At 40.4% G+C, this 14,358-nt stretch overlaps 1 protein-coding gene across 1 annotated transcript; it reads left to right on the forward strand.

Moving 5' to 3' along the window:
* Positions 1–7,435: 7,435 nt before the first annotated feature.
* Positions 7,436–12,487, forward strand: LOC115742024 (NAC domain-containing protein 2-like). The gene is made up of 7 exons (XM_030676094.2): positions 7,436–7,689; positions 9,284–9,602; positions 9,889–10,139; positions 10,439–10,588; positions 10,685–10,990; positions 11,118–11,450; positions 12,005–12,487. Exons 2-7 carry the CDS (start codon positions 9,422–9,424, stop codon positions 12,227–12,229), a joined length of 1,446 nt encoding a protein of 481 aa, XP_030531954.1. The 5' UTR covers positions 7,436–7,689; positions 9,284–9,421; the 3' UTR covers positions 12,230–12,487.
* Positions 12,488–14,358: the final 1,871 nt, after the last annotated feature.

The raw sequence follows: 14,358 nt of genomic DNA on the forward strand, positions 1-14,358 counted from the left end.
GAGTCAAAACTAGTTCTACTGGTTTCCAAATGATGAGAAAATATATGAGGTCCATTATTACCTTATAAACACCACTCATTGCCTCTAGCACAGAGACACAAGAATAAACTATTGAGAGGGCCTTTGCGCGCACATTTGAACAAGTAACAACATCATACGGACATATGCTACCGGTAGATGCATGCACATTTAAGATGATATCTGATCTGCCTTTTAGACCAACGGGAAGAACCAGTTTTGTGCGCGTCATAATCATAACAACCGGTTTGACACAATTAGAACCGGGCTAAGTTTTGGTTTAACCCAAATAACTCAACATCGACTTGTCCAACCTGTTCAAATAAATGGATCGTGTCCACTTGATTAATGACCAACCTACACCGACCAATTTTGCTAAAAGTAGTTGGGCTTATCTATTATTTACTACTGATGGCTATATTATAAGGGATTGTTACTATTAATCTTTATTATGCTATATTACAATCATAGTATACTTTTAGACTAATCATAGTAAAACTTGAGTATAACAAGCACACCAATTTTATGCACAAACATGACCTATTAACAGAAATTGACAACTCTAAATGTGAAACACAGAAATTTCGGTGCTTCCAGCTCAACACAAGAAGTCATTGAGCAAGCAAAATAAATGGACTAAAGGATCGGTATTTGGTCTTTTCATGCATTACAAGCTGGTTTGATAAGTGCTAACAATCTAAATAAAGTAATTCCCACTCCGAGACGGAAGGAAACCCTATGTCAGCCGGACAATAAATTTTTCATAAAGGATTGAATGAGCATTAGTAAAAAGAGAAAAAACAGTCTCCTTAACCATGGTCCAAATGGTGATTATTGATTTTGCAGCATCGTAATCGCTACTATCAATGAGCTATATTACCTCCTGCCACAAGGAACATGCTAGTGAGGAACTCATTCCTTTTTCAAATGAGGGGATTGGACAAAAAGCAAAAGATGAAGAATTAATCATCTTAGGCTTGAGGGTCCTTATCCACCCCAAATGCTGCACGAAACTTATTGCAGCAGCATATTATTTTTTGGCACATAGAACTCTACTCTTTGCGGGCCATTATATCTTATGTCCTTCCGCAGAGTAAAGACCGAGGATCCGAGACATTGTCATTCACTTCCATGGGAAGAAAAAGAAAGTTGATTATTCTTTCATAATCCTTCACAATCTCTAACTTTTCTTTGCGCGCACATTTCAACAAGTAACAACATCACACGGACATATGCTACCGGTAGATGCATGCACATTTGAGATGATATCGATCTCGCCTTTTACACCAACGGGAAGAACCGGTTTTGACTCTATTGTTGGTTATATGATTTGCTTTTTAAACAAAACCCAACAAGACATAATTACACATCAATGAACCACAAACAATAAAGAAAGGGCTTTTCTCACATGATGCACCTGGGGTCAACTCTGTCCCGTTGACGAAGATTCCTTTCTCTTTCGCTTCTCACTAGCGCCCTTCAACGGAGTATTTGGTACACCTTTTGGCCCTCTCCGAAGGGGATAGAGTATTTGAATTCCACAATTTTTTGCATATTGAGATTCATCATTTTCCCGCAACAAATTAACATCATCTTCATCTGTGAGAGACTGCATTTTATTTGTGATACGAGAGAGGAGATGCAACAAGTTTGATGTTGCCATCTTCTCCGTAATATCATGATTCGCACCGATGCTCATAACACTGAAAGACAATTGCATCAACCTCTTCAAGCGCAATGTCTTTGACTTTATCGCATCATGAAAGCTTTCTCCAACATCGTCACAAAGACTATTTTCTTTTGTAGCTTTTGTCCACCTCTTCAAAATGTATTGTGATGGAATGCTTGTAACATTTACAACGTGTGACAATATACATAAAGTATGCCTCCATAACCATCCTTGCATCTCAAATAACTTGCAGCTACATGTAATGGTAGAATCGCTTGGGAAAAAATGGACAATATGCTTTCTTTCACTACTTTCAGCTTCCAGTATATAAGTGTGCAACGGCCCATCGATATCTGATCTCGGAATATGTTCGGACATAGCATGCGGGAACTCAACTTGGAATTTTCTATAAATGACATGACTGTAGACATGTACAGCATGTTTCAGTATTCCACTATTCGCAACCATAATCTGCGGTTTTCCTCGAGTACACTCAAAATCATCAGTAACTTCAGCATTGCGCATTTTTTCTGCTTGCTTCTCATAATGACTCACAAATTCAGACAAAGTCATGGTCTTACATGCCATATCTTGAAATACACTATTAGTGCTCTCACTTCTTTGTGTGGATCTAATACCCGCAGAAAAAGTATCTCAACCAAATGCAAGACACCATTTATGACGCAAATGATACAAATTATCCAACCACTTGTTGTCCCCCAAGTTCCACTCATGACACATAGCTTTTCAAATGTTCTCCATTTCAAGTTTAGATTCGCATTGATATAAAAGCTTATGCCAATAATTATCACGAAAGCCCAGCGATCTCGGAAGATGTGATATATGATGCATAGCATTTTTTCCAATATGCCATATACATAGACGATGATTAGTGTTCGGAAGAACAGTTTTAATGGCATTTGTCATTGAATGATCTTGATCGGTGAATATAGTCTTGGGCGCTTTATTACCCATTACCTTTAAAAAGGATTGAAATGCCCACACAAAAGAAGCAATAGTTTCATCCAATAGAAATGCACATCCAAATAGAACATTTTTCCAATGATGATTTAAGCCAACAAAAGGTGCACATATCATATTGTATTTATTTGTACGGTAAGTAGTGTCAAATACCACAACATCTCCAAAAGCTTCATAATCTAGCTTAGATACACCATCGGACCAAAAAAAATTGGTCAGTCTTTGGTCCTCATCCAACTGAAAAGTATAAGAAAAATTGCTTCCATCTGTTTGCAAGTCATTGAAATGATTAATGAGCCTTTGACAATCACCCGCACTAATCAAGTCCGTTCTCTTTGATTGGTAGAAATTTTGACAATACGAGAGGTAAAGCCAACATTCTCTTGTCCCCCCGCTTCACCACTAAGGTATGAATATGCTTTCGTAGCCCTTATACCAGCCCCAGCCAAAGAAGTCAAAGTACTCTTATCACTATCTGTTATATGCCGATATGACCGTATGAGATGTTTTTGTTTATCATTAATGAATGGATGATTATGAACCTCCTCAAACTTGGTAACTACCCAAACTCCATCTTCGATTTTGAATTTGATACAAGCTTTACAGCCGGTTCTTTTCACGGTCCTATAAACATCTCTTTGTTCATGAGGTGGGATTGGTGGAGAGTATCCTTCACAATTACACAAAAATGTGCATATTCGCAATATTCCTTTGCTATTGTTTGATTTTTGTCCTCTTTGCACTCCAAATCCCTTACAAATTGCATATGCATTGTATGCATTATAAGCTTCGTCTTCATTAGGAAATGTCATGCCAGTTCAAAATTTAAATTCTTTATCAACGTTATGCACGATGATATTATCCTCTGCAACCTCTACAAGTTTTTTCAAAAAAATCTAATTATTTTAAGAAGAAAGATAAACTATAGAAAACAAACTTAAAATCTAAAGAGATAGTCATGCCCATTTTTCTCGAAAACACGTTGAATTAGCTACCGAAGAATAGAAATTATCTGCTGAATAATAGTAAAAATGTAAGTTAGTGCACAAGTTTTTGTATGTCCATACTTAATTTCAGTTATGATAGATCAAGATGGGGTTTCGTGAAAACAATATACGTAAAACAATAGTCGCACCTTGTAAACACGTGCTTCTAAATCAGTATTACAGCAATGACCTCAACGTTGTCGCCTTTCACAAACCGAAGCAAAAGAAAAGGTTGAGTTAAGACGAGTTAAAGCAATCAACAGTTTTATAGTTAAAGCAATCAACAGTTCTAAATCAGTATTACAGCAATGACCTCAGCGTTTTATAGTGACTTCATGGTCGGCGGCAATAAAGAAGACCGAAGGAGAATGACCCAAGATCAGCTATGCATAAAAGCGTAACGCACCGCATCGGTTTGTAGTTCCCCCTTCTCAAACAAATAGCAACGGCAACTACCAATCCCCAAAAGTGACACGATTAATGTGGTTTCCAAATGCCGCAAGACCCATATGTTCTAGAAAAGTCAAAGAACTCATCTCCTTCCCATGTAACAATTCCCAACTTTTGCAAACTATGCGCAAGCAACATCGGGCAAAAATTCATTACTCGAGCAGTGGTATTCAGTCAAAGACAGCATTGAAACAACCGAACACGAAATCACCATTTGCTTAAGAAGCGCGGCGAGAAGGAGAACGCGAGAAGGAAGCGAAGTGAGCGAACCTTGGTTTGACGCGAGAGTTCTCCAATCTGTTGGACCGGCGTACGCGAGCACAACGAGAAGGAACTGAAGCGGGAACCAGAGGCCAATGAACCTTCAGTCAAACACAACATTGAAACGATCGAACACGAAATCACCATTCGCTTAAGAAGCGCAACGAGAAGGAGAATGCGAGAAGGAAGCGAAATGAGCGAACCTGGGTTTGGCGTGAGAGGTCTCGAATCTGTTGGACCGGCATTCCCGAGCACAAGAAGAAGAAACTGAAGCGAGAACCAAAGGCCAGTGATTGGATTGTCGTTCGTGCGAGGAGAAAAAGGAGGAACAAATTTGAAAAGAGGAGAGAGAGGGGGGAGGGAAGGCATTTAATGTTAGAGTGTTGCAGGGGAATGTGCAGAACATCAGGGGCAAGTAGCAGAGGAGAGAGGAAATTTTGAGCGGCTAATATTTTCTTTTTCGTTTCTCTCTCCTCCCCGCCACGTGTCGAGTTTTCAGTGGTCCAGATATGCTCTTATATGCCACATGTGATGTTGACGTGGACTTCAACAACCACTGAATATTTTCTCGTAGGATGCACATATCCAAGTATATTACAAATAATTGTTTGTTTTCTCGTACAATTGGTAAACATGCTATATACTTGTTAGTCAAATAAATATGCCATTGTCGTAAATTGTTGGGTACTTGGATACCTTAGAGTACTCAAATAATCTCATCAAGTTATGACAATTTCATCGTGACAAATAGCAATAAAGATCCTTACATATTTCTCCTCTTTTCAATGTATCACCACCTTTTTATATTTTCAAGATAAATCCCCATGCCCTTTTGGAATCATATCAAATCTATCCAAAAACTACACTCCCTCGAAAAATCTTCTTTTAATTATTTTTGTGTGCCTCTTGAGCCTTAAATATTAGCATAATAGGAATTAAGACCTTTTTTTTTTTTGTAAATGACCTTTTTTTTTTTCATTTTTCCTTCATACAAGAAATTTCAAAAATATCTTTAATAATTAGATAATTGCCAATACGAAGCCAAATAAATATTATTTCTAGGCATCCGTTAGATTATTTTCCTTTAAACATTCTCCCTTGGGTAATTAAACCAGGTAAATCTTCTTTCTTCATATTTAAATGTGTATCCTTCCTTTTGGCATAACCTCGGTAACAAGGAATGAAAAAATATATATATTCTTCTTAGAACAGTCTTGTTGCCACTCCTTTCCCTACAAGTGGTGTTAAAAGATTTGCGACAGAGTTTATTCAAGTTTGAAAGATTAGGAATTTTCATTTGGCCAATAGTAAATAACCTTTGTAGCAAGAGCCTTATAAGATTTGCCACAGAGGTTCTTGTAGCCGGGGATGCATAGTCGACAAGTCGGTTACAAAACACTGTACTAAGCACGGGTCGACGACACAAGAGCCGAAACTCCGATGCCTCACTCCAGGCACAGGTTATTACTATACGAGCCTCCCCGGCAGTAGCTATCCGAATACGATGAAGATGACGTGGGGTCTACCTTCCTCACCGACACCGCCCAAGTTGAGAAAAAAATATTTTTCTTCCCTTCATCTAAGGGAATACCTTGAAGTTTTACGTCCCAAAGTTTAGATGAAATAGTTTAAGAACTTGCTCAGGTCCAAGCAAGAGGCTTATAAGAGGTTCCACAAGAGTAGGGGAAGTGACTGCTTGGACTCGATTGATATTGGCCATAATTCACATTAGTAGAATAATTGTTGGCATCACGTGAAATTCACATAATCAAAAACCGAGTTCACTTAGTCTATGAGGGATAGATTCTTGTTTCCTCTTGGTACGTTTCTCGGTTGGTATGCCGAGACTGTTGCTATAAGATACAACACTATTGAATCTAGCTAGGGCAAGAATGTAATTCGCTTATAATGGTTATATTCTTTGCGACTCTCAATTACATTCGACGCTTTAATACCTTAAAGTAAACTCGATATTACTTATTTACCACGTTGATCTCATGCCCTTGAATATTACTAAGCTTAATATACGAATTAGTTGACAAAATACTATGACAAGTATAAGTAGACATTTAAAAATTGAAAAGTTGATCATACTGTAAGCAGACATTTTCTTTTTTTTGTTAACATTAATTATTTATACTTTCTACTATTCTTGCCTAGTTAAGAAGAGAAACCAGTAAAACAGATTAAGAAAATAAAACATAAGTAAGGAACGAAAATTGAGGAGAGGTCCAATGAAGTAAGCCAAATAATTGACTGGAGAAAGCATTGGTAGGACCCGTAATGACTCATTCTCAACTTCCACGGGAAGTTCTCAGACGTGAGAAACAAGTCGAACAAATAAAATAAAAAAATAAAAAGAATATGGAAAGATGTGGAATCCACTAAAAAAGCGACGGACAACATAACTTCCCAAGTAAGGTTAAGGAGAGGGCATCAGACAATGGACAAGTGGGACTCCAACTCAAGCAAGCCAAGTATATAAATTCATCTCCTCACCCAGGTTGAAGATCAAAGTTATCCTCCGGGGTTTCGGAGATGAAGCCCCTGACCGGAGAACTCGTCAATCATTACTTGAAGCTGAAAGAACGGCTTACGTGCTGGTACCCCAACCACTCTTTGTTCCTGATTGGAATGTAGAGGCAGGGGTCATGCACGAATATCACCTAAATAGGAGGCCAGGTACATATATTTATCTCGTTCACTTGATCTCTATGCTCTGCTTGGCTTTGCAGACTAATGTGTAACTATTGATTTCGCTCGTCCATATTGTTTCTGCCGAGTGTAGATGAATATATTTGATACACACCAGTTGGCATCTACTGATTAAGATGCTGCTCTGTTCATCTCAGTTCTATGAGGATGTGTTGCTGCCTTTTGCTACTTTTTGGATATTATCTCAATCCACGTCGCATTCTTCTTTCAAATGTGTGCAGAAATATTGTTCTTGGCCTTTTAGAGGTACAACCAGATGAGAAGGTTGATAATTCAAACATTCCTAGTGGATTCAGCTACCTCATCTGCAGGCAGGTTAAGAAGTCAATCCACTTATTTCTGATAAAGTCGACGCGATCCACACTTGTGAAGCCGTAGTCAACTTCAGTTCCTCTGCTGCTTACTGTGGGTTTACAGTAAGTTTTGTGTATTGGAAGTACAATCTTCTTTCTTAGCAAGAAGTCTTTTCATTTTATTTTACTTTTCTATTTCATCTCAATACGAGAACATCGATTGTTCGAAATTGTTCGAACCAAATTACAGTACTTCTCCAACTCAGTAAATATGGATACATTCGCGTATCCTCAACAGATTGATGATTTGCCTACGGTACGTCTTATTTCCTACTTTGAGCTTACGACTGCACTCAAGCATCTCAGAGTTCAACATCGGTAAATGAAGGCCCCGGTGCAAAGTAAGTGCTGGACAAAATAATTGAGACTCAATCTTCTAGTTTTGAGATCACGGTGTTCCAAGGCCCCGGTCGTCAAACGATTTCATCTGTCCTTCGATGGATAATCTTTTGCGGCTCTTTCTTTGTTTTCTCCCTCTGGAATCTCCACAACAGAATCTGCCAGGTTAACATTCTAGTACAATCACGAGAAAACAAACAGGAATTGTGATCCTAGTTGGGGTACATCTGTTCATAACATAACTAGAGGCCCCAATGAGCATCTGTTGTTACCTAAAAAATGCTGGATGGTGTCATGGTGTGGTCATCTTGAGTGAGGGACATTCAAGCTTTGCTGCATTTATAATTTTGAAACTCGTAATCTATCCGAATTCCATGTATGATGACCTGATTTTCGACTTATATCAAAAGAATGGCTCATGCTAAACATGATTAACTGGCTAGAAGTGTAAGCTCTGGTAAGTGAAAAAGAGTACATGAACTCCTCCCATCATGAAAAAGGCGAGGATGATCCCAGAAAAAGGAAGCGGCGACAACACTGTCTTTCAACCCCGATGCTGGTGGTTTAACAGCTAAGAAGCAGACTTGTGTGTGGAATAGTTCACGCAACGCAGGTTCGATTCTCCAACGCACCACGAGTCGCATACAATCTCTTGTTTGTGTCACATACGAGGGCTTATGCTCAAATATCACTTGGTCCACGAGGTCAGAGGAATGTTTTCAGAGCCGCGCCGGCGGGTTTATGCATCTAAGGCGGAGTTGCAAGTCACCTTAGAAAAATTCCGCCGTCTAACGCTTTTCTTGAATCTGAACTTTCATCTATCATCATCTTATAACAGTCAAACTGTAATGACATGAACAAAAGGAGGAAAAAGCATTCATTTTCCTTTGCTGTCGAGTTCTAGGAGTCATCGGCTAATATAGCCTCGCAGCACAAACACTAGGGGAACAGTTCCCAGTTATCAATCCAGTTTTCAATACCCTATGACCCGTGTCGCCGAAATACCAATCACAGTTTAGTGTGATCTAAATCCAGAGGAGATGAAGCTAATCATCACGCAGCTCGGTTATAAACCCAGGAAAGGTCCCTTTTTTAACTAGACAAAGCACCAACAAAATCCCAACTGTGCATAACATATTGGTGTACTGGCACATCAAGATACCGTGCAGGGTGGACCGTCGCTATTGAAAAATTCTAACTCAAATTCACTTTATGTCATTAATGAAATGAAATGAAATGAAAAATTCTCCTATTGTGATCAGAGGTAACTAGCAGGACACATCACAGGAGCAAATCCCAGAAGTTTCCTTGACGTTGTTGTCATTGTCATATGAGAAAGCAAAAAAAAAAACCTTTTTTGGTCAACAGTGTGCCTTCCAGTGTGAATAGAATCTTAAATTAGTTTGATGGGTGTCCATCAGGACAGGGGAAAGCGGGGAAAATTACAATCCCCATCAGCTATCAATCGTGATCAAAATTTTTCCAACTCCACCAACGAAAAGTTTTGGTAGCTTCTCGGAGAAGGGAAGACTTCAATGAAGACCTTCTCAAATGGTAGTGTTGTTGATGCTCACTTCTCTTGCTTCCTCAAACTGAAGTGAACTCGTTCCTTGTACCTGTGTGTTGAGTGAGGAACAGAACGGAAGGAGATGGCAGCTGCGATCATCCCGCAGACTTTGCCGGTCGGATACAGATTCCATCCGACCGACGAGGAGTTCGTCGATCATTACCTGATGAACCGAGTCCAAGGATACGTAGACCGTCCCTGCATAATTCCCGATATCGACATCTGCAGCTGGGATCCTTGGGAATTACCAGACAAGTTCCATGGTAAGAACAGATACTACTATCACTTATCTTGCCCCTTTGATTCAATTTCTCTGCAGCCACGATTGACAGAAACTTATTACCTTAAGTTTATGGGTTTTTGGAGCATAACACTTATCATCAATCAGTAAAAACTCAAGGGGATGTGCTGATAAGATGTGAATTTGATAGTTTCTGGTGGTGAACCGTCACCTTATAAGGAGCAAGCAAATTGGGAAAAGCAAATCCTTCGTTTTGTCCAAGAAAGAAATTTCAGTTCTTGATGATAAGAAATTGATGAGATTGACAGGTGCATCAATGATCGGCCTGGATGACCAAGTTCAAGAGTGGTGGTTCTTCTGTCCGTATACACCCCAACAGGTTAAACGATCGACTCCATCTGGCTATTGGAAGAAGACCGGTGCCGACCGGAACGTCAAGGCCAGAAATACCAGCAGAGTAATCGGTACGAAGAAAACGCTAGTCTTCCACCGAGGTCGAGGCACTAAGGGCGTAAAGACCAACTGGGTCATCCATGAGTATCATCTACTCACAATTGATGTAATTAATCTATCCCTCATCTATTCATTAGAATGAATTAGATTCACAAAATACATGAATTTGATAACACGTGATATGAGAAGTATAGCTACAGTAATCTGCAGAAACACTTGATCAAAAGTTTCCACGAGTCCTAAGAAGCAAAGAAATAATTTCTTGCTCAGTTTCTGCTACAGAAGAGTGAAATCTTATACATGTTAGAGAATGATATTATTTTTGCCAAATTTGTGAGCAGGATTTTACTTTCGAAGAAAAGTAGATCTATTGCTATAATCTGGCATAACATGGTCTTTTGGCAGTCAAATAGAACTTATGTTCTGTGTCGCTTAAAGCATAAGCGAGATGAGAAGGCTGATAATTCAACCCCAGAATCAGCGCGTGGAACCATTACGCTGGCAGATTTCGATTTGGATCTTCACGAACCTGAGCATGAGGGCTCATTTCCTGAGGTGCGGAGGACAAAATGTTCCTGTTTATACACTAAATATCCGTCCTAACGAGCACGTGAAATGTGTTAATGGATAATGTTTTACTTGTTGATACAGCCTTTGGTCCAAGCAAAGATGAAGTCACTGATGGAGCACTTACATCAGCCTGAAAACCGAGCTGAATTTAATTCGGCTGACCTCCTGCGGCTGCTTCAGCCTGCGAATAATAGCTTCCCCACCATCGTACATCAGCGTGCAAATATTGAGAGCCCATCTGTTATGGACATATCGTTGGACAATGGTCTTACTGATGAATCTAATCAATTAACATTTGGAGCAAGCGAAGAGGATGAAGACGTTGGTGACATGCAAAATGCAGATCTTCCCTATGACGACTTCTTCGACGGATACATGCAAACAGAGGTCAAAATACTTCACTTGAAAGTCATTTTGGTTGCTGTGGTTACTTCTCTAGTAAAGTTGTGAAATTCAGATTATGCCTCAATTATCTCCTCTGATTCATTTTATCTCATGGAATCTGTCGTTTCAGTATGGCCAAACTTCTAACTCGCACAATCATCCTGTTCTAATGAATCGGCGAGCACAAACAACCGAATCAGTCCACGGTTTTGTTCCTCTTGAGGAAAAGAAAGGCATGGTGGAGAATAAGTTCAACAGCTCACCTGCCGCCTCTGAGAAACCTAAGCTGCGCCCTGTACCTGAGGCCCCTCACAGACCCATGGCACCTCCCATACGACCTGCAAGTGTGAAACGCTATGGCAAAGATGAAGAGCCAAGGTTCGAAAAGGTCAAGAAGGAAACTGCAGCCGTAAATATCAAACCGGAATGCATATCCTTGGATGAAACAGCATCCAGAGCAAAGGTGAAAGCAGCTCCTAAACTTAACACATTCTCTCTTATTGTTCTTCTCATATGTTAGACGGGCATTGCTTGGGCAGTTAATTAGATGGTGGGTTTCGACTGCAGTGAACTATGTATTGGATTCTAGCATTCTTCTAACTAAAAGAAGCGAAATTTCAATCGAAATCCCTCTTGCTTTATCGAATTTGATTCAAATTATAAGAAGAATGGTGAAGAACTACAAAGCAGAAAGCATATTTTTTTTTAAAAAAAATTGCAGATTAGATTTTCAACAAGGTAATAAGAGGCTGACTATGTAATTAGAGCTTCCAGACGATTTGAGAACAAAAAAACGAATGCTTGTCATGAAATGAGTATAATGCCTCAGTTATTCCCATTGATCCATTTGATATTATGCAATGCTTTGCTACAGTACAGCCAAGTATCTATAACAGAGAATTGGCAAACACAAACAATTGAAAGGGCTAGGAAAATTCTTCATTTTCTAGTTTCCAGTCAATCGTGTCTTTCGTTTTCCCTGCCATCTCACCATTTGAGAACACTTTATGTTGGCAGGTACTAGGATACAAAGAGCACGGTTCAGCTGGTAATTCAGTCAAGAAGACAAGCAGCAAGGAGACCGAACATGCTGGAGAAATATCAAATTCAGTGGCTGCACCGACCGGCACAACCAGCGAGAGCACAGAAAGTTACACAAATCATCCACTGCCTAATCTTGTGAACGTGCTTGTCGGGATTTTCCTGTTGCTCGCCATCACTTCCCAAGTACTTGATTTCTGATTTTCACCGCTATTTTTCCCCTAGTGTGACGCGGCATGATTGACAAGTACAACTAGTAGAAGAGGGTTTTGTATGCCATGTCGCATTTCATGCGCGTAACTTGTCTTCCTTGATGCTAATGCTTTGCACTTCTTTTCGCCTTGGTGGGAATGGAAGAACTCACTAGATGTGTGATTGCTCTGAAATTTACTGTCTTCGGTCTCTGCTGTATATAATGCGAAGAATCACAAAGTTGCCACAGCGATGTTTCCTTTAAAAGCTTGCATTCCACCGTTCCGTGTCTTTCTTTAGTTCATCAGACTTGATGAAGGATTGATCCAATGAGATTGGTTAGTTGCTGTAGGCACGGTCCATGGAGGGAACCTGCAAACTAATCGGCCTACGACATAGAACAAATCCCGATTTGTAAGAAGTTGAGATCTGTATCTGTACGTCCAGGACAGTTAGAAGCTTTTATCTTTGGCAAAATCAAACAACAGCAGCTGGGGGTAGCTCTGAGTCTTCCTAGGATCACACCAATGTAGTCAGAACACAAGAAACAACAAAGGAGGACCAAGAACGCGTCTGAACCGATGCTGAATGTCAAGAGCTAGGAATAGGAGAAGGCTGTAAACATATGGATCGCCTTAAGGCGAGTACCACAGCACGGTTTCATATATGCAACGACTACTTGATTGATTTCTTCGCAAAAGAGAAATACCCTAGTATAGATGACAGTTCACATAAGGATTTCCAACACAATGGCCATACAAGACAATTTGTCGCGCCAGTACAGCGTTGCAGCGCTGTTACTAATGGCCATTGATGACAAATCTTGATGGAACAGATCGACTGGATCAATTGCGCAAGGAAGAAGATGAACAAATTGGTTTGACACTTACTGCATTTTCATAAACTAGCAGGGAAAGGACATCAGTGCCCATCCTTAGGTCCTTGGCGGTCATGCCCAATTACACGACTCCTGCACCCAAGTTGCTAGCACTCGAGTCCGGTTCCACAAAGGCTAGGCCTAGGTCCCAAGTCTCTAGCATTCGAGCCTGGGTCCCTGGTGGACATGCTCGGGTGCTCGATTCACATGCCCAAGTCACTCGTGCTGGGCTCGGGTCCACAAAGGCTAGTCCTGGGTACTTGATGGCTAGGGCGAAGACCTCAATGCTTGTGCCCAAGTTCCCAGCAGCCGTGCCCGAGACGCCAGCGCTCAGTCCGCGTCCCCAGCCACCACGCTCGGGCACCCGACTCCCGGGCCCCAGTCACTTACACTGGCACTCGATCCATCGTGCCATCTTCATTTGATTATACAACATGTGTAGTCTCTATATCGCACATTTTTCTTTCCAAGGGACGGAAAGCAATTTCCAGTTTCATTTTCTGATTTGAGTTACGATCACGAATCAGGACACAAGAGCGCATGAACAAGCAAAAGCGATCGTCACAGCTCGTAAGTGTTTTCCCGTAAATCTCCTGAGGCGGGTTGACGGTGTGGGTATTGCGAATAAAACCTTTAGATTGGGAATGAAAGCCTAGTTCACTTTATTGGTACAATTTAGCGAATAGGAATGAGACGGAATGACCATGGAAGTTGAGAATGCAAAGTTTTACGTTCCCGCATTTTCATCACCATGGGAGAGGTGGGAACGAGTAGAGGTGATTGGTTCTTAATTCGGTCCGATCCCACTCATGAGTCGAGACCCGGACTAGAATGATCGATTTCCAATTTTTGGGATCGAGAACGGACAAGATGGTCTTGGGATTAGACCAATCGATCCGGTTCGGTTCCCGAATGGTCCACCGGAACCGATGTATTATTAGTAGGGTTGAGCAACATTTACCTTAATTTTAATATTAATTAAAATTATATTTTCTATTTATGAAATAAATAAAATAACTAGTGGATTATTAAAAAAAAATAGTAAATAATCAGTCTGATCTAGCTATCCAGTTCTCCCACGAAATTAGGAACCGGATCGAAAATCATCGGGTCCAATTTTATGGAACTGGGAAGAGGACCTGTGCTCCGGGGAACAGGACCACATCGACCTGTCCGATCCAATCCGTTCATGACGATTCCCGATTATGTCTGTCCGTTTAGCTCATCTTCAGGAATGAGTGAGAGTCAATGGGAACGGGTA

The sequence above is a fragment of the Rhodamnia argentea genome, chromosome 5, assembly GCF_020921035.1.
Source record: "Rhodamnia argentea isolate NSW1041297 chromosome 5, ASM2092103v1, whole genome shotgun sequence".
Classification (NCBI taxonomy): Eukaryota; Viridiplantae; Streptophyta; class Magnoliopsida; order Myrtales; family Myrtaceae; genus Rhodamnia; species Rhodamnia argentea.